The sequence below is a fragment of the Athene noctua genome, chromosome 1 (genome assembly GCF_965140245.1).
Source record: "Athene noctua chromosome 1, bAthNoc1.hap1.1, whole genome shotgun sequence".
Classification (NCBI taxonomy): Eukaryota; Metazoa; Chordata; class Aves; order Strigiformes; family Strigidae; genus Athene; species Athene noctua.
The window spans coordinates 220,427,283-220,447,466 of NC_134037.1; the positions used below are offsets into that span (position 1 = coordinate 220,427,283).

The following is a 20,184-nucleotide window of genomic DNA, read 5'->3' on the forward strand; positions in this document are numbered from 1 at the left end:
AAGAATGGTTGTGATTAAGATACTGCATTAGGATGCATGAACTCTTAACCTCTACCAAACTCTGGGGACTTTTGGGCAAACCACCATTTCTTTCATTCTGGTTGTTGCTTCTGCAAAACAGGGATAGTGATACTTTTCTGCTTTAAGTTGTGAGGATAATATTTGTGAGGTGTTTGGTTACTGTGGTGAAGGCCAGAGAAATATTCAGTTACTAAATAGGATTATTCTGACGTATTGTTAAGAAACTGAAAACCTGAAAAGGGGGAAGAGATACATGGTAGTAAAAGGAAAACTTTAGGTTTATTCATAAATGGTGAGTTACACATCAGGTTTGGAAAGTTTCTGACCTGCCAGTTGGAAAATAAGTTCAACATAACAGTCACTTAGGCAATTAGCATTTTAATATTAACCTGGTATACTATTCTCACCAAGAACCACTCAGTAAGAGTTTTTTTGTACTTTAATATGCTTTAAAAATAATAGAAGATTTCAATGGCTAACCAAATAAATTTTAACTCAGTCTAGTTGAAGGTTCGTACCAATTCAGGTATTCATATTTAGACAGATTTAGCACTCAGTTCAGCTAGAGTGAAACAACAATTTACTAACTGGATTTAAGTAAACAACTAGCAATCTAAACCCCATATATCTGTATCTATTTAACTGACTGATATCAAATAGGGTTATTTAAACTACTACTACATGTTTTCTACTTTATGCTACAGCAGATAGCCAGCTTGGTTTCTGGTTGCTAAATTCACTTGAAGAGCTTTGGCACAGTGACACATGAATGTGTCAGTAAGGCAGGTGACTAGTTCAGCAAGTTTACATTCTACCACTTGTATGCACAGCTGCTAATGTACCACAAGTGCACAGATGTGTAAAGGAGATAAAATATCAGCAGGTTTTCATATCTTTTAAACCAGTATATAATATTCATGTGCTGATAACTAATCATGTCTGCATAAACAATTGTGTTACAGGAAATTAATGAGTATAAACAGCCTTCATTTGCACTATTTATGTAATAAATTTTACCCTTTTATTTCTTACTACAATAGTTTCATAATATCGGTTAAACTTTTATAGATTAAAAACTACTGTATTGCCAGACTGCACTGCACACAGGTGATTTCAAGCAGTTTATAAAAAAATAAGTTAGCATAAATTAACTCTCATATTCATATAAACTGAAACTGATCTTAGCACTTAGAGAACACCTATTTAAAGCCTTCTACTGGTGTCTCTTACACAGCTGTCTCATTTTTCTTTCTTTTCATGCATCCTAGAATATGTCTATTTAAAATATAAAACCCCTCAATTTTTTATACTTGCTCTGGTTTTTTGTTTCCCCCAAATACAATGGATTATGAACTCCACATTAAAAATACAAACAGTTTTTTTCATTTTCAAGATTTCAGAAGTCAGTTTCTACACTCTGCACTGAGTTGAAAAAGCTAAAATAAACTGATTTAATGGCGCACATTATTGGTTTTCTTTACTATGATACGTCTGCATCTTAAATATCTGAAGAAATAGTACAATGCCATACATCAAAGCATAGCAAATTTATAACCTCTTAAATGTAACCTCAGAAAATGATTACTAAAACTTCTTGCCAAACATCTGAGTGCTGACAGACTGCCCTTCCAAGTTTTCATCTGAAGTTTGCAAGCCAATGGATAAAGTCTAAAATTGCACTTCTGATGTTCCAAAATACTAACAACTGCATCAAGCATGAAAGAAGCAATGGAAGTGCCAAGATCACAGAGCTCACGGTAAATATTTCTTGTAGTCAAAGGCTGACTGTTGGAAGAGAAGGAAAAAAACCCCAACAGATAAAAGGAATCATGGATCAAGAACTTCAGCTAAAAAGATTTAGTGGGTTCATCCCACTTAACTTTAGCACTTAACACAGAACCGCACTTTGTGCCTTTAAGTTATAGATTCCCATTATATGCACAAAAGGATAAAGTTTGGATGCAGATAAAAGATGGCACAGAAGCTTGGTGTGTTATACTCTACGGTTTTGGACACAAAATGCCCTCTTTCTCACAGGTAAGTAATATTGACACGGAAGTATTTTTACTTGCTCTTTTCCTTGCTGGACCCTTTCCAAAGGTGATTCAAACTGCTAACCTAACAAACAACAATTCACTTTTGTTGTTTTCTTTTTTTTTGGTCACGTTAGGTTTCCGTTTAATGATCTGAATGGTCCCAGTACAGCTTTAGAGATGTGCCAGAGCTGGTGCAAGCAAGAGGAGGAGAGAGGAGGAGAATCAGGAGCAAAGAGGTAAGGCAGTGTTATAGCTATTGGGTCAACTCCATCATAATGTATAATTGCATCTCAATTTATGCTTTGAAGGAACATTCTTCTTAGTCATGCTTCCCTGACTATACAAAGACACTAGGGTAAACAAGGGTCCAAATTTGGGAGTAAATGCTGGAGTGGGAAGAATCAAGACTGTAAGGTTTTATATTTTTGTTGTTGTTGTTGTGGGGTGTTTTTCTGGCATGGTTTGCTTACCCACAGTTAGAGGGTCAAAAGTGTAAAGTTCAGCTGATTAAAAAGAGAGCACAGACTACAAATAATAATAATACCATAAAAATCTGGATATGAAATATCCTTTTTTAAAAAAAACGAACACTGTTTACTAGAAGGTTATTAATGGGAGACCCCATTGTTCCTCCAAACAATGTTTTATGCTATGCTGATGGATCTGGAAAAATCATTAAAACCCCTACTGGTTATCTTGACAAAACATAAAATTTTGTAGTGTGAAATCAGCTGAAGAATTTGGCTGTACTAACTGTCCTTGCTGTCATGCATTGAGGGGTTTACAAATGGCATCACAATACTGTGTACCCCAGTTCCTTCTGATAGCTCAAAGACGGCAGCTGCACTGTGAAGGCTTTATTATGAAGCTCTAAGAACACAGTCTCAGCATGATGCTGGATACTGATAATTCACAATAATGCCATTGAACTTCCTCTCAAATAGTGAAGTTTGCACTTATGAAGAAGATAAGAAATTTTATCATATCAGCTTATTGTCAATGATCTAAATGAGAAGCTAGATTTAAAAGTTTTCCACATTAATTTACTAATTAATTAAATAAAAAGGAAATAGAAGGCCAAGAAACAATTAAGAATTTGGGACAATGATATAGCCTAAATGTAAAAAAAAGCTTCCATTTTTCCTCTTTCATGGGTGGACCAAACCGCTTAAGAACGTGCATAGTCAAATGACCAATTTTCACTTTAATTTCCTGCAGCAAAATACAGTAATTGTCATCAAAATAACTGTCTACATAATTTGAAGTAATGAAGTTTTTATTATATTAATATCTAGTGTCATTTCTTTTCCTGTCAGAAAAGAGCTCACATAAGAGCTCTATATAAATTCTTTCAAGATTCAGAGTTTAACATTTTTCTTCTAAATGTAAAATACATGAAAAGGAAGTAAGATTAAGCATGAATGTAAGTTTTTTATTTAAAAAGTGCATAAAATGCTCTAATTACCTCCAAAGCAAGCATTATGAATCCAACTGATATCTTAAGGAGATAAAAATAAAAAAACCCAACCCCTCAAACTCTAACATTTCATTAAAAAGAGTTAATACAGTCTGAGACCACACAGGCTGGAATACCTTAAGTCAAAACTATATCTTATTGAAATATGTTGCTGTAAGACTGCATTAACATTGTTTTGGCATTTTGCTTGTACTTTTAACATGCCTACATTTCATTTTATGTTAAATACGAGTATCTTGGGTTTATCTATTCAAGAATTCTAATGTTTTTACTTGCAAACATGAAGACAACAAAGTAATTCCTAACAAGACATGACAGCTTAGTATGTGCAATGATGAAACAAGACTGATAGTAATCATATTACACGACAGCATGTACAGAACACAAACCCTTAATTCACCCTGAGTCCTTGCTTGGATGAAGCTCAGGTAAGTAAATAAAGTACTACCTTGACTTGTCTGGATAAAACCTGAGTGAGTACTGTCCTGTTTCCTCTCTCAAATCCTGTTTTGAACTTGAAAAGAAACTCAGATGTGTGTGCTGGAAATGAATTGTGTGATGCTTTGTCCAGGTTTTTGGTTTTAATGACCAGGGAGCAGGGCAAGATTCTGGGGCATACTGTGGCATAAGCAGGCAGGCCTTGCAGATGACATGTGTATCAATTTAATGACCTTTATCTAAATACTTGTTAAATGCTTGCAAATGCTAAACACTTTGCAAGGCATGTCTGCATATTCATAAGAAAAGAAAGAACACTGAGAGTAAGTTATCAGAGAGTATTTAGCAACTGAGAGTACAACTAAGGCTTCCCAAGTGCCTAACAGAAAAGATCACCTGTGTTTCTGAAAATCACACAGAAAAAAAACCCAACAAATCAAACCGAAGTAAACCAATTTTCTCCCATGGTTTAAGGCTGAGGAGAGAAAAAAAACCCCGCACTTACGGTAGCAATGCTAAAACAGAAAGATTACCTCGCGGTGATTTAGAAGTCTCTCCAAATCCGCTGCCATTTGATTCTTGACACGTAGCAAAACTGTCTTTTCTTTATTTAAAAGACTAGGAGAAAGAGGACAGGAAATGCAGTAATAACAACAGATAACCTCTTTTAATCTTGTATTCTGGCTGAAACACGCATTTTCTAAAGTTAAATACTAGCAACAATGAAAATCCGCTCAAGTAATTGTATCAAATGATCTTCTCTATGTTCAAGCATCAAAATTTTTATAAATGGACCTGAATATACTGATATATACAAAATCTTATTTTACTCAAAAATACTATTCAAAATCTTCATAAAATATGGGGGACTTTTTTGATTATCTGAAGGATAATTTAAATTATCAGTATCTTCTATTATTATCTCTTGGTTTCTTATAGGCAAAATGAGCTCATTTTATAAGGAAAGTAAGGCTCCTTATATCTACACTTCTACGTCAAAATGTGGATTTCTGTGTTGTATGCATCACTAATAGAAGCACACATTGTTCTCTCAGTACCACCTCTTTTTATACTATTGTATTTAGAGTTTCAAAAATAACACACACAAGGAAGAACATCCAGCTCTCCCTTTTAGCTGTATAGTTTCTGCAGAAATGTTAAATGCATTTTTGCCATTTTGTATTTTATATTTCATGATAACGCGTAAGACCAAGTTTATCCTGTGAACCAAGTATGAAAATAGTTTTAACAAGTAAGCATGTTTTTATAGCACAATGTCAAGTTTAACTTTAATTGTTCTTTGTTTTCATAGTTATAAAACATGAACATTTGAAATGTTTAGCATACACATTCTGATTCTAGGCAGCAATTCTAAGCTAATTAAGTGTATTTTCATATTTAGCCCCAACATCAGTTTCCAGCAATAAACTTCAGACTAATGTATACATTATGCCAGTATATACTCCAGTTTGTTAAACCAGCCACAGAGATATTCTTGGAAGACTAATGTTATATATGCCATTATCATGACTTAACTAAATAGGTTGTACAATATAAACTATAACATAAATCAACAAATATGCAAAATGCAATTCTGCATATGGAGTGCAAATATGTGATACTAAATACAGGTCAGGAGTTCAAAAGCAAATATATTAAAATTTTATAAATGGAATGGAGCAATTACATATGTTATAAACACAAATTATTTAATATTCCTAGTATTTAATCCAGAAATAATCAACAAAATAAATCAACCTTTTCTTTAATTGGCTGTGTATCATCCGCTTGTTTCAAATAAGCAACATCATCCTTTGCCCCAGAGATTTTCTGGCAGTTCCTTGCAAGCTCTGCACTGTAAATTACAACTGTCAATTCCTTCTAGGCATTCATTAATTCTCAGAAAAATTGTATGCTTTGGCCAAATTGCTTAGTTGTCTGAGTCATTTAAAAGGAAAGTTGTAACATTTATGAAAAACTATAAAGATATTTTAATACTTTCAAGTTGTATTTTCTGTAGCATTTTTAATCATGATAAAATTGTTGTAATATTTTTTTCCTGGGTTCATGTGTTATAACTTACTGATATGTCAGTTTTTCTTAGATTTCTGTACTTTCTAACAGCATAAACCAATCCTTTTACAGAATGACTCATAAACTTATTAGAGAAGCAATAATAAAAGTTCCTTTATGCCTTAAATAGTGTACTGAATAAGCATAAACATCAGTGCTCATGACTAAACTATAAGTTCATGTTCAGGATTCAATTTCCACTACAGAACAGAACCTATTCTAGTTATACCTTCTGAAACAATATGACACGACTGGTCCATGTGGAGCAGTTCTAATTTTCTTTGTTTATGGTCAAATATAGGAATTAAGACTGCTACATCATTCAGTAGCATGTGATATGTTTTCTGTCATACATATGAATACAGAATTACCAAAGCACATGCAGACTTCAGATTTAGTAGTTTTACAATAGTTACGCTTTTTCGTATCATTGCAGACAGAAGGAAATAGTTCATATACTTCTGAAAGAATATTGCAAAAGAGTTATATACACATTTAAAAGAGCAAGAAAGCAGTTACCAGACACAGAGATAATAAATGCACATCTGTAACGACTAAGTAGAGAAGAAACGCCTTAAAGTTCAGTTCTGGGAAGAAGACTGACCATTTCAGTCCCTGTTATGAAAACATTCAGAATAGGCATCTTGGATATCAGCAGTCAAGATTCTAGCTTTAAATTACCCTACACTTCCATCAATTTAACCTAATCCAGTTTTAATTGGCAGTGTAACAAATCAGAGAGCAGCTTTACAGTTTGTTTCAGCTGACCTAAGTGAAAACTTGCTGAAAGATCATTCTTCCCTAACCACATACTGGTAACCCTCTCCTTGTGTTGGTACTAGAAAATAGGCCACTTACTGATCTGCATGGAAGCTGGAGTCTTTTTAAAGGTTTTTTTTCACGTGGATCACCAAAGCAACTTGATTGACCATGTACAGTGGAAACTCACAGCTGAAGGTAAGGATGAGACTGTTCCATTTGGTGACAGAGTGCCTTAACTGTCTTACTATGATTCTGACAGCACGATCTATGAGTCTAAACAAACTAGCTTCTCATACCTGAGCTCAAGTGTTATAACTTTCATCTGAAGAGACAGGATCTTCTTGACCATCTTTAACTAACCATAGTTTTAAGTTTTCATGATACAGAGATGTATTTAAGTACTAGAATACTAAACATTAACCAAAATCTTTAAGTGACTTGTTCTGGGGTGAAAACATGTGAACACTTGGGAGAAATGGACCATGTCAAAAATGATCTAATATCCCTGGAGTTACTTAACAGCACAAATGGTTGTTTTCACACTGCAGGACAAGTGTAGACCATGCTATGCTCCACAGTCCTGGTCACTGATTATTCCATCCTGAGTGCAGAGAAGGTGCCCTTTGTAATACATCATGGCCCCAAAAGTCCAGGTTGGAGAATTAACTGAAAAGCAGTGCAGTTCCTGCTTTTTTTAGTGTGTCTGGGTTTCCAGAAGAAACCAAAATGTCTGGGAGGAGATTCAGTTTCATTCCATCATGCTTTCAAAACCTAGCCAGGTATGAATCCAGGTACCAGGAATGCAGGACTTGCCATGGAATACACTTGTCATACACATTGCTCATAGCAACCATAGCTTGTTTTGTTTTGCTTTACCCAGGATCTAAAGCCAAGGTAGCTCAGATAAGTAAGACATTTTTAGGTGACTTGATTTTTCTGGACAATGGAGACTAATATTTCCCAGTCTCAGACCTTTAAAGCCTTTTGAATTTAGGCAATTAAGCCATCTTTTAAATCTCTGGTCTAAAAAACCTAACTACTATCCTATTTATAAGCTTCTATTGTTAGATTTTCCAGATAATATGCTTATGCTGGACACATTAAATAAACATGGTTTTATATATTACTGGTTTTTATTATTACTTCTCTTCAGTTTGAAAAGAAGTAGGTTTCTTTTTCAATTGTCCTAGTTTCAGCTGGTATAGAGTTAATTTTTTTTCTTTGTAGATAGAATAGCGCTGTGTTTTGGATTCACTATGGGATTTAGTATGAGAATGCTAATAATACACTGATGTTTTGAGCTGTTGCTAAGAGATCAAGGACTCTCCAACTCCCCATGTCCTGCCTGTGCACAGGTGTACAAGAAGCTGGGAGGGAGCAAATTAGCCAGTGAAATATTCCATATCATGTAACGTCATGCTCAGTATATAAAGGAGGGGTGGCTGGGAAGGAGGGGGTTCTCTCTCACTTCCAGGATTGCAATTGTGGGATCTTGGTATTTCAGGATCGCTGGCTGGCTGGGTGGTGAGCAATTGCATTGTGCATTACCTGTTTGTACTTTCTATTATTGTTATTATTTCAAATACTAAACTGTTTTTATCTCAGCCTACAAGTCTCCCTTCACCCTTTCAATTTCTACCTGCATCCCCTGGGTAAGGGAGGGTGAGCAAGTGGCTGTGTGGTTGGCTGCTGACTGGGTTTAAACCACGACATCAGTGAATTGTGTACTCTAAATGCTAGAAGAAATGAGGTCTGTCTCTTTCTGTTATTTTCACATTACAGCATGATGAAGTTGAAAACCAATGTCCAATCTTATTTTTTTTTTTGCATTTTATGTTTATATATAAATATTACCATCAAAAAATGAAACACAGAAATAGTATATGTGAAGATTTTGTACATAAAACTGAATATATAATATGGGCATATAGTGCAGCTATCCCATCTTGGTACATTACAGATGAATAGCTCAGAGCAGACAGCTGATATTTAAGGTCTAAGTCAAGTTTTCTTTTCAAGTCACATAGTTAGAGAGGAGTATAAAAAATTCTGCAAATAAAAGTGTTTTAGAAGAAAGAATACATTAAAAATTTGTGATCTCTCACTGTGCAGCTAAATAACCATAGATCAGATTTTTAAAGGCCTTTGGGAGAGTATTGCTTAATGATTTTAATTGGAGTGCTTCAGGTGGCTTAAAAACTCATCTGCGTAGTGTCCAAATTGAAATTACTTTTTCAAATTGTAAAAATAAAAAAAAAACAAACCCCAAACCCAAACAACTTGTTAAAAGTTGTAATACAGGTCAGAAAACATTCATTTGCAGAAAAAAAAAAAAGTTTCTACAAATTTTGTTTGGAGAACTTCTCAAGTAAATTGCAGTAGTGTTGGAATTCACAGAATGGTAATGATCTCCTAAAAAGCTCATTGCCCATTCTGTGATGGGAAAAACCCAGCTAACACTGTATGCTGAGCTTTATGTTTGGATGGCAATTAAAGAACCCAAAATGTTTAGGCAAGGAGCATTTCAGTACATAGCTTCTTAGTGAGCGAAATCCTTGTACTGCTTCGAGATTTGCCACACAGTTAGGCTTTTGAGGAGTGCTTTTGGGTAAGTGAACCACTTTTTAAAACAGAGAAATTTGAGTAACTGCATTTAAAATAAATACCCTCTCTTTATGAATGAAGTCCTGTTTAACATCTCCAGTTATTTATAAAACTAGATGTTTTTAGCAGAAAATTAAAACTAAAACTACAATTACTTCACTACACACATAAGAATGAAATTCAAAGATTTGTTTTCCCACAGCATGACATAGTTAAAGGTATTTCTTTTCAAAAGGAGTGCTAAATGTGATGTTTTCATTTCTAGTTAAAGAACTGTATGCTAGAGAGTTTTCTTTATAGTAGGAAGGAGTCATCCTCATACATACCACTGCTCTTATTAACCATTGATATTTACTTTTATTAACGAGAGTGCTATGTGGACTGACATAAATGAGAGGTTACCTAACAGAATATTTTGAGATATGCAGACCACCTATAAATTCACCCTGCATCTGCCCTTCATTCAAGAATAGAAGTTTTGTATCTGAAGCCTATCTGCAGGTGCATGGCTCAGTGCACAAGCACACGAAGTGTTCTGTTCCCAGGGCCACCTCGGTTGTCTCCATGGCCAAGTGCCAGCACAGCCCATGGCCTGCTGGGAAGAAATCTAAGGGGTTGGGAGGGAGAGTGTAAGTGAACATATGTGTGGGAAACATCTGACAGAGCTTCTATTACCCCTAAACCATCTCTCCTTTTATCTTTGAGTAGCAATACACTTGTGCCTTCACACTTGAATCTAAACAGTAATGTCACACACATGTAATAACCTGGAGATGGGTCCCTAGTTGTTCATGCAAATAACTAACAACAGTGGCAGCTGCTCAGTTAAGTATTTACCCCAACTGCAATAGCTCTTGCAGTTCTTAGTGAAGAAATGGCTAAAGATCCACAAAGCTGTGTGAGATATCCAGAACAGACACACTTTTCAGCAAGCCGAAGTATCTCCAGTTCTGGTGGAATATACTGCTTTAAGGCCTTGACTCAGTCTGGTATCTATGTTGACTATTCCTCTCCTTTCAAGGAGAGGTTGGATGGGGCTTTAAGCAACCTTATCTAGTGGAAGATGCCCTTACCCATGGCAGGAAGGGTCAGAACTAGATGTTCTTTGAAAGTCCCTTCTGACCCAAACCATTCTATGATTCAGTTTAAGAGCTACTGACACAAGCAACCTTGAGTACTATTTGAATAGTCCTCCCAAGTGAGGAAGACATTTTGATATGGAGGGTCTGAAAGACAGCCTTAGCCCTTAAGGATGAAGGCATGTAAGCTGCTCTGGTTAAAGTGAATTTGAAGACCATGTTGGAAGGAAACTTAGGATCTGCAGGACTTCAAGAGTATTATATCAAAATGATCTGCCTGAATCTATCCCACTACTCTTCTGGAAATAACTGCTGTCAGAAATGACATTTTCATAGAATGATGCAATGTGGAGAATCCTGAGCATAGGTTGCTGCAAAACATTTATAAGGTTGCAAAAAAGTACTGACTCATTATCCTGGGAAAACTGTCGGAGCTTAAGCACCCTAGGAGTACATTCTAAAAAGATTATTGGCTGTCATCATTGTGCACAGAAGCCAATTATGGATTAAGTCTAAAAAAGTGAATTGACTTGCAAATTAGTCCTTGCTGTTCCCTCCACACTGAAGTTGAGAGGTGACAGAGAACACTGGCACTGATAACACACATACGACTGCTCTGCCTAGGGAATCCATGATTTAATAGTGCAGAACCATCCCCCTTGATGAGCGGATGAGATAAAAACACAACATGAAAAGAACACCATATATTATGCGCACTAAACATTAAGGGAGGAGAAACATAATCGAGCATAGGGCAGCTGTGAGGGTGAAACTACATATTCAGTCTTGGTTGTCAGGGTGCAGGCATATCAATATTATGTTAATTTGCCTACAGTCTGGTACTCAAATACAAGATTTAAAAAAAATATTAAACAAACTACTAGTATTTTTAAAGGTCTGTCTGAAAAAAAAAAAATTTCAACACTATTTTTCCATTAGCTGGTATTTATGAAACTGCTTTTTAGAAATAAAGTTAATGCATGTACTGTATGTAAGATTTTAAAAAATAATAATGTACTTTGTGTAACTGTAGCATAAATTAAACCTCAACTTAAAAAGGCTACTGCAGGACTGCAGTATTAACTATTAATTATATGTAATGGTTGAAAAAAAAAAAAAATCAATTTGAAATGGCTTTACAAATATTAACTTTTTCCCTTAGCCATGAGATACAGAGAAAGCAGGCTTCATAAGCCACGTTTAGTCTTTTCACTATTACTTTTCTACTAGCACCAACATTAACTGCAGAATTTAGGGCCCTCCTTGAGGAGCACTAATTCTCTGCACTCATCCTCTCAAAAGTATTCCACACACAAACCAACAAAATGCTGTTTATTAAACTAAGACAGATAGGAATAGTGGTCTAAATCTTTTGATCCAGCAGAGCTTCATTTGGCATATTTGGTAGGGTTTATCATTAATTTACTTAAATCCAATTCTGATTCAATTCTGGAATAGCTTGCAGCTAGACTGGTCCACAAAGTAATCTGAAATCACCTAAGGGATATTTTAATTTAAACTGGAATGTACATTTCTAGTATGTAATGGTTCTCTGGTTAGAAATCCCTTCCTCTAACCTTCCTCTCACTCACAGGAAAGCAAAGGAGCAACGTTATTAATTTTATATCAGATTATGATTTCTCCTGTGCTCTAGGGAATATCAGATAACAATTTAGGATGTTTGTTTTAAATACTGCATTATGAATAGTAAAATTAGGGACCTACTGATACGTATCCAAAAGCCCTAAGACATTAGGCTCTTTCCAAGAATTTCACTGGCCTATGAAACTATGGCAAAGTTGAGGCAAACTTGTAAACTAAAACTAACTATTATTCCCTTATCACAAGAGATATTGGAAACTACAGGAAAAAATTCTTACCAAAACATTTGATGTGCAAAGTGTTACACTCTTTTACTTCAAAAATATTAAGGATAAAAATAATTTTTGTCAGACCACATTTTCATTTACAGAAATATGGACTAGTGGTGAGCACACCCCACCTCATCACAGTAGAGTACTGTTGGTATGTTTACCACAAATACTTGCATTGTGGTGGAGATCCATTTTCTTCCTTAACCTCAGGCACTTGAAGATGCCAAAAATTCCCTTTATAGTTAATGGAGAGTAACAGGCATCTCTAGCAAATGACTCATGCCATCCAAAATCTGGATTGCTTTTTGGAGATGCCACTTCCTCCATGAACTACTAAGGAAAGATGACCTAAGTAAATTACTAATTTAGGTGCCTTAACTTGTAGGCTAAGTTTAGGAAGAATATCTGGGCATACAGATTATTTGTAATAAAACATAAAAACTCAACAGAATCAATGCTAATAATGCATTTAAGTTCTTGTATATTTTGAAGGCATGAAACATACTTTCAGAAATTGTCTCACCTATTTACTCCCTTTTTTTCCCCTACCTTTTGAGACACTTTTGGACTACTGTGTGAATAATTAAAGATGTTTTCAGGTTACTGTAATCTAAAAGTGTAATTTGCTAGTAACCAATTATTTGAAGATTTTTTTTCACAATTGGAAAGTAAGAATCCTGCATATATAGGAACATTGTGATTTTTCATGTCCTGGAAGAATATAACTTACCCTGAAGCTTTTCTTACAATATACAAAGTCTAGGAAAATATTAAAAATGCTTGATTCTGGAATAAAAAAAGATCTATTCTTACTGAATCAAAGTTAAGCTCAGTGAAAGGTATCTTGTCAGGAAGTATGAATGCATAGTTCAATTTATTTATAAATGTATTGATTTAAGTATAGATTTACTTGGATAATAAGCATTTTTAGGTATTCCTTAAGGCATAACAAATACCATGGCAAGCCATCAAAACACTCTGAATAGATACATATGGAAAACAGTATGTAGGATAAAGTATTTAGCTATGGTGAGTCCTACTTTTTCTATTTTCATTGCTTCAGCAGATTTTTTTTTTTAAAAACCCTGTGTTTTTCATGTAATTGCTTTGTAATACAATCACAATAATGCTTCATAATTGCTACTGTATGTATATCCTAAACCAAGATACACATAAACACCTAATAGTTAAAATGCTAATCCTGTAGTGCAGTAGGACACAGCTATCAACTTCCTTGAAAATGAAGGGATATTTCATAACAGCTTACTTGGGAACCAAATGATAAACATAGTTTATAAAGCTGTATGATGGTGAGAAGCTGATCAGTGGTCAGAGAGCTCTGACAGCTGGATATAACACCAAATCAGAGTCTCCACCAGAGGAGGTCTGCTTGAATTTATGCCTGAAATACCCTTTGCTGGTGGACTAGTCTTATTTTTCTCTGACCTTATTCCTTTACTTTTGCTTTTATACATTTGGTGTGTCATTCTTTCATTTTACTCTTCTAAACTTTTCCTTTACTTTATGAGAGCTCTTCTGAACTCCAAACTCTATATCTGTTGTTGCTGCTTTTCTTAACCTAAAGCCTCTTTTCCTAACGGTATGAGAGAAATCACTGATGCCAGTTCCAGTATAAAGACTGAATTTTGTCAATGATGGAATGTCAACATCTCCTACTTCATTGCCAGTAACATAATTGTTTTCTAATGACAAACACATAAATTATTTCATTTGCAGTTTAAAATAAAGAAACAGTGATTACCTGACATCTTTTTCAAGTTGTGTAATATGTTCTTTCTGTAGACTTATTTGAGAATCTCTCTGTTGCACAGTTTCAATGAGGTATTTGTATGGCTGTTGTACTTGATTCAGCAAAGAATTTGCTCTGTCAAGCTGCCAAAAAAAGATGTATTATTACTATAAATTTTATCATTTATAAAACACAATTACTTGACTATTATTGAATTATTACTGGATATTATTATTACCAATGGCATAATAATATAACACTCAAACATGTTACTTCACAAAAAAAAAAGAAACAAACTACACTCAAATTACTATCTAGCACATTGTCCTCTCAATTTTCTACCCGAATTATATATTTTCACTGTGATAATGCTATTGCTTTCTACAATTCCTTAATCTGCATTTTCAATAATTTTAATGCAATAGTTTCCACAGATGAAGTTAGTATAGACAAGGCCTCTGCTTGTTCACAAGTGACTTTTTTAAAACAGCATACTATTACAATTGAATTTTCAGCTCAGAAATTGAATCTAAACAAAAACATGGAAGAAAAGTCCCCTTTCCTCTAATCAATTACTGTATATGAACAGTGAAATTCAAAAGGATGTTTTTAAGAGTAGTATAAAATAAGTCATACCCATAAGTAGAAAATAAGCCTTTCTAGCCCTGTTCCCTGAACAAATTAGGATCACTAAATTTAAAAAGCTTGCATGATATGGCTTACATCTTGAGCAATATAGCAAGATCATTCATTAAAATACGTGCAGAATTAAGATCACACATCAAGATTTAACAGTTTCAGCAGCTAGAATACATTAAGTCAAGAATACCAACCTCATTATCTAAAAAATAAATTAAAATATTTTAAAGTTTAGATACCAACAGTTTTAATGGAATGTCATCATAGTGTAAAGTTCCTCATTATTCTCACTGATAAGAATTAAAGTACTTCAACAGAAAAGGACAAATGAGGTGTTGTAAGCTTGGTTTGATGCTGCTAAGTCATCTGTTAATTTGCTAACTTAACCAGCTAAAAAGCATGCTGCCATTTAGAGAAAAGGCTATCCCTCCCTTCTCCATGGTAGTGCTTTGCTGCCTGTTTGATTCTATAAACTTAAAAGAGGTTGTCATTAAGCTGTAATCAATTAATCATTAAATGCAATTAATGGATCGATTTTACTAGTATACACACATGTATATAAATTAAGCATTATTCTTGGGCAAAAGCATTATTTTTTGTAAGCAACTTCAATTTCTTTTTGCCTTAATGTACAATGTATACTTCAGTATTTCTGTGTTGTTCTTTTAAGCAATAAATCTAATACCTTGCAACTGGACATTTATAATTTATCCCTGAATGGACATCTCCATCAAGCTGAAGGATTTCATCATTGTTCAGCTTGATCTATACTCTCTTTTTCAGAGTGAGGTGTAAACCTGCTTTTAGTAAAAAAAGTTTCAATTGAGGCATGCAGAAAACACAAATACAATGTCATGATGAGGCCTCGAAAAAGTCATTCAGCAGCAGCTGAATGTATTGGCTTAGTATATTTCGTTATTTAGGATATAATTTTTACTTTATACTGACTCAGTACTCGCTTCTTAAGTCACACAATGATCATATTAGCCTTCTAGACACAAGAAGCTGTCTATCCAGTTATGACACTGTTGTTCAAAACCTCTGCAAAGTGAATTCATTCCAAAATTTAGATTGAACACTAAATGTAGTAATTGCAGATCACTACTTTGCAGAAGCTGATATACAGGCTTCCACTTACTTAAACTGAGACTAACATGAAGTGAGTGGCAGAGGAAATAAACTGATTATCACTAGCTGAGGATCTTCTTTGGATCAGGACATGAGAAGTCCTTTATTCTGCTTGTCCTAGACATGATCAACAAATCTTCTGTACTATGAAATGTCTCAATACCTACTTTAACATTGCAAGTCACTGCTATACAAAGAAACAGAGAGAGAACTTCAGGGGAAAATTATTTTCTAATGTTGTATCATGACCTGAAAATAGATAGGATCCTGCAGTTAAATAAAGCCTGACAAACTATAATGGGACTAACTGAGGACAAGTTTTTTTCAGCAGCTGAGCTTTTCCACAGCGCTCCAACTTTCAGGAAGAGACATGATATCAGACTTGCAACAAATGAATGAAATTATGGAGAAGGCAATCTGATGAAGCATTCGGACCTGAGTGCCAGACATGAGTTTAATAGAAATCAGGTCTTAAAAGATTTTATTTAACCTTTTAAGTTTGATGTTTATAGGCTTAGTAGCTGTGCATTAGCTATCTGGAAGACATTTAGCTTCATACTGGATGATATTCTGATTTAAACGATATAGTTATATGATCAAGAAAGGGCTACATGGCATCTCATGGGAGAATAAAAATGAGGTGAAGATGTTCTAGTGGAATTTTGAAGGAATTTGAACTAAGGTCACTGGTACTGGGTCTTTCATCACTGACCTAGAAGCAAATATAAAACCACTCTGGGTAAGAAGAAATGTATTGAAGTGGAAACCAGACAGATTTAAGTGGGAAATAAAGCATCAATTTTATTAATGACGGTGAAAGAATAGTGATATAGAAAAATACTAAGGATAACACTGGATTCACAGATCTCTTGATGTTTCCAAGTCAAGAAGATTTTAAGGATATATTTTAGTCAAATACAAATTACTATAATATACCTAAGAAGAATCTATAATAAACTGTTAAAAAAAAATCCATACTTCACTGTTCATGTATCTTTCATTGAAATAAAACATGTAAAAAGTTAAGTATTTGCACTGTGAAGTACTTGAGAATAGTTATCCTAATTTCTAATTACCATGGATTTAAAAAATCAAACTGCTAACCACATTACTAAAGCAATCAGCTTAGAAATTCCATATGGTGAAAATACATAATAACAAATCTAGAAGTTCTTTGGTTCCTAAGAGAAACTTAGAAGACAATCTTAAAAATATTTCAGAAAGTTAGTTTGCCCTAATTCTGGGAGATGTCAAGCTGAGTTTTGTTTAGTGTTTGTTCTCCACGTCAATGTAATATGTTATTTCAGCTATTAGATACAGAATTTTAAAATATCAATAAATTCAACTCATTGTAACAAAGTAAAAAAAAATTTTTAGCTTTTTTAACAAGCAGCTTATATTAAACATTCCCTAGAGTTGTACGTTCAAAAGACTCAAGAATTGCACAATGTAGAAAAGGATTAACAGAAATATCTTCAAAAGTGATTTAAGAGAAGTAGTTGTGTAAAAAGTAACAAGGTATTCATTGAACAATTAACTACCAAACAGAACAAACTAGTTTAGCTAGCTGGTCTTCTGCTTAGAAATCAGAACATTGTCTGTCTGGCTTACATTCTTGTTCAGCCTGTAAAGTAATCCCTCTTTCGATCTTCGCTTCAAAATACAATATAAACTTTGAAAATGTTTAACACAGAGTTTTGATTAATTATGAGGCCATTTTTTGACATCAAATAGATAATAAACACTGTTTAGAAAATATTCCATTTTATGAACAGCTGTTCTGCAATGTTTATAGTCTCTACAGATTTGATTTTTTTGTAGCAGTAATTTACCTCTTGTGAAATCTGTATTACTTGTTCTTTCTGATGTTCCAGATCTTTTACAAGCAACGAGTTTTGCTTTTCTAGCTGCAGTAACCTCCTTGCCAAGTGAACACTGTGCCAATAAAAAGCAAGCTCAAGTTGAATTTTTTCCAAAATACGCAAAAGAAATTTTCACATTTATATTTCAGAACTTGATTGCCTTACTTTTTCACCAATGCTTAAATACTAATACATATAAACTACATATTGAAACATGCAGAATGGTCAAAGTTAAAAAAACAATGAAAAGATTACAAAATTTAACAGCACTGAGATAGTATTCCCACAGTTATGCCATTGTAATATTTTTCACAAAGTAATTACCTATATAATTTGTGCAATACCACACAATTGCAGTAATCATGTCAAAATGTTTCCACTAAGTATTTACTTTTTAGCAACTTTAGGGAATCACTGTAACTGGCTTCTCCTTAAATAATTTTTTTAAAAATGCACATTATTATACATTTTGTAGTAGAACACTGAAAAATATAGTATTTTATCATTTTTAAAACAGAGACAAAATTGTTTTGTCTGACAATTAATATGCTAAAAAATGTTATTGCCACTTTTTTTTTTTAAAAAAAACCCCCCACCTCTTACACAGATCCACAAATTAACTTTGAAGAAAAAGGATTATTGACTGACTTAAACACTCTACTTAAAAAATTAGATCCTCAACCTCTTGTTTCATGTCCAAAGTCAGAAGAGTTTATCATCAATTCATCAGCATAGTTCCACAGGCAGCAATAGGAAGATTCGGTATGCAATTGTAGAGCCTACTTCCAGACATCTAACCTAGTCTTTCAAGCTGTTATTAATCACTTAGTCCTATTCAATGCAGTCTGTAGAGCCTGACTATATTCCACTAAAATGGACTCTTGGATGATGAATTGAAATGTACTCCAAACTCCAGTGACTGTAATGAGGAATTGACATCATCTACCTGGACTTGTGCAAAACATTTGATACTGGCCCATATGACACGCTTGTCTTTAAACTGGAGAGACTTGAATTTGAAGAACGGCCCGCTCAGTGGATAAGGAATTGGTTGGATGGTCGTACTCAAAAAGTTGTGGTCAATGGTTCAATGTCCAAGTGGAGACCAGTGACGAGTGGTGTTCCTCGGGGGTTGGTACTGGGACCAGTGCTGTTTAACATCTTTGCTGGTGACATAGACAGTGGGACTGAGTGCACCTTCATCAAGTTTGCTGATGACACCAAGCTGTGTGGTGAGGTTGACACACTGGAGGGAAAGGATTTGCCATCCAGAGGGACCTTGATAAGCTTAAGAGGTGGGCCTGTCCAAACCTCATGAATTTCAACAAGGCCAAGTGCAAGATCCTGAACATGGGTCAAGGCAGTCCCATATACAAATACAGGCTGGGTGATGAGTGGATTGAGAGCAGCCCTGAGGAGAAGGATATGGGAATAGTAGTGGATGGAAAACTGAATATGAACCAGCAACATGCACGAGGCCCAGAAAGCCAATAGTGTCCTGGGATGTATCAAGAGAAATGTGGCCAGCAGGTCAAGGGAGGTGATTCTACCCCTCTACTCTGCTCTGCTGAGTCCCCACCTGGAATTCTGTGTGCAGCTCTGGGGTGCCCACCATAAGCAGGATATGGATCTGTTGGAACGAGTCTAGAAAAGGGCCACAAAGATGATCAGGGGTTGGAGCACCTCCCTTACGAGGACAGACTGAGAGAGTTGGGGTTGTTCACTCTAGAGAAGGGAAGGCTCCAGAGAGACCTTACAGCAGCCTTCCAGTACTTAAAGGGGGCCTACAGGAAAGACGGAGAGGAACTCTTTATCAGGGAGTGTAGCGATAGGACAAGGGGTAATGGTTCTAAACTGAAAGAGTATAGATTTAGATCAGATGTAAGGAAGAAATTCTTTACTGTGAGGGTGGTGAGACACTGGAACAGGTTGCCCAGAGCAGCTGTGGATGCCCCCTCCCTGGAAGTGTTCGAGGCCAGGTTGGATGGGGCTTTGAGCATCTTGATCTAGTGGAAGGTGTCCCTGCCTGTGGCAGGGGGGTTGGAACTAGATGATCTTTAAGGTCCCTTCCAATCCAGACCGTTATATGATTCTATCATTCTATGATTAGAACTAAATTGGTTATAATGGGAGGTTAAATGCCAAGTCTTGGTGTTAAACCTGTGATTACATAACTAAATCTACATATCTTGCAATGAATCCTACCATCTTTGTAGGATTCAGCAGCTTGGTGGCTTATTATCAAAATTGTATCTAGAGAATTTATCACTGTACCCCTCTGTGTTTAGGTACTCTATTCACCAATCTATTTCACAACATGACATGGGAAATTCAGAGCTCTAGAGATGAGGAAAATATACAGGGTTAATACCACTTTTTAGTGTGCCTTAACAACTGAAGTAATCTCTCTCCACAACAAGCTATCCTTCCATTCAAATGTG

At 35.0% G+C, this 20,184-nt stretch overlaps 1 protein-coding gene across 3 annotated transcripts in view; it reads right to left on the minus strand.

Moving 5' to 3' along the window:
• PIBF1 (progesterone immunomodulatory binding factor 1) overlaps positions 1-20,184 on the minus strand; it is a 113,605-nt gene that overhangs the window by 14,825 nt on the left and 78,596 nt on the right. For all 3 annotated transcript variants that reach the window (XM_074912128.1, XM_074912113.1, XM_074912117.1), the window contains 3 exons: positions 17,714-17,816; positions 14,127-14,257; positions 4,506-4,590 (listed from right to left, as the gene is read on the minus strand). In XM_074912128.1, the coding sequence (XP_074768229.1) occupies positions 4,506-4,590; positions 14,127-14,257; positions 17,714-17,816 (319 nt within the window). The remainder of the gene's footprint in view (positions 1-4,505; positions 4,591-14,126; positions 14,258-17,713; positions 17,817-20,184) is intronic.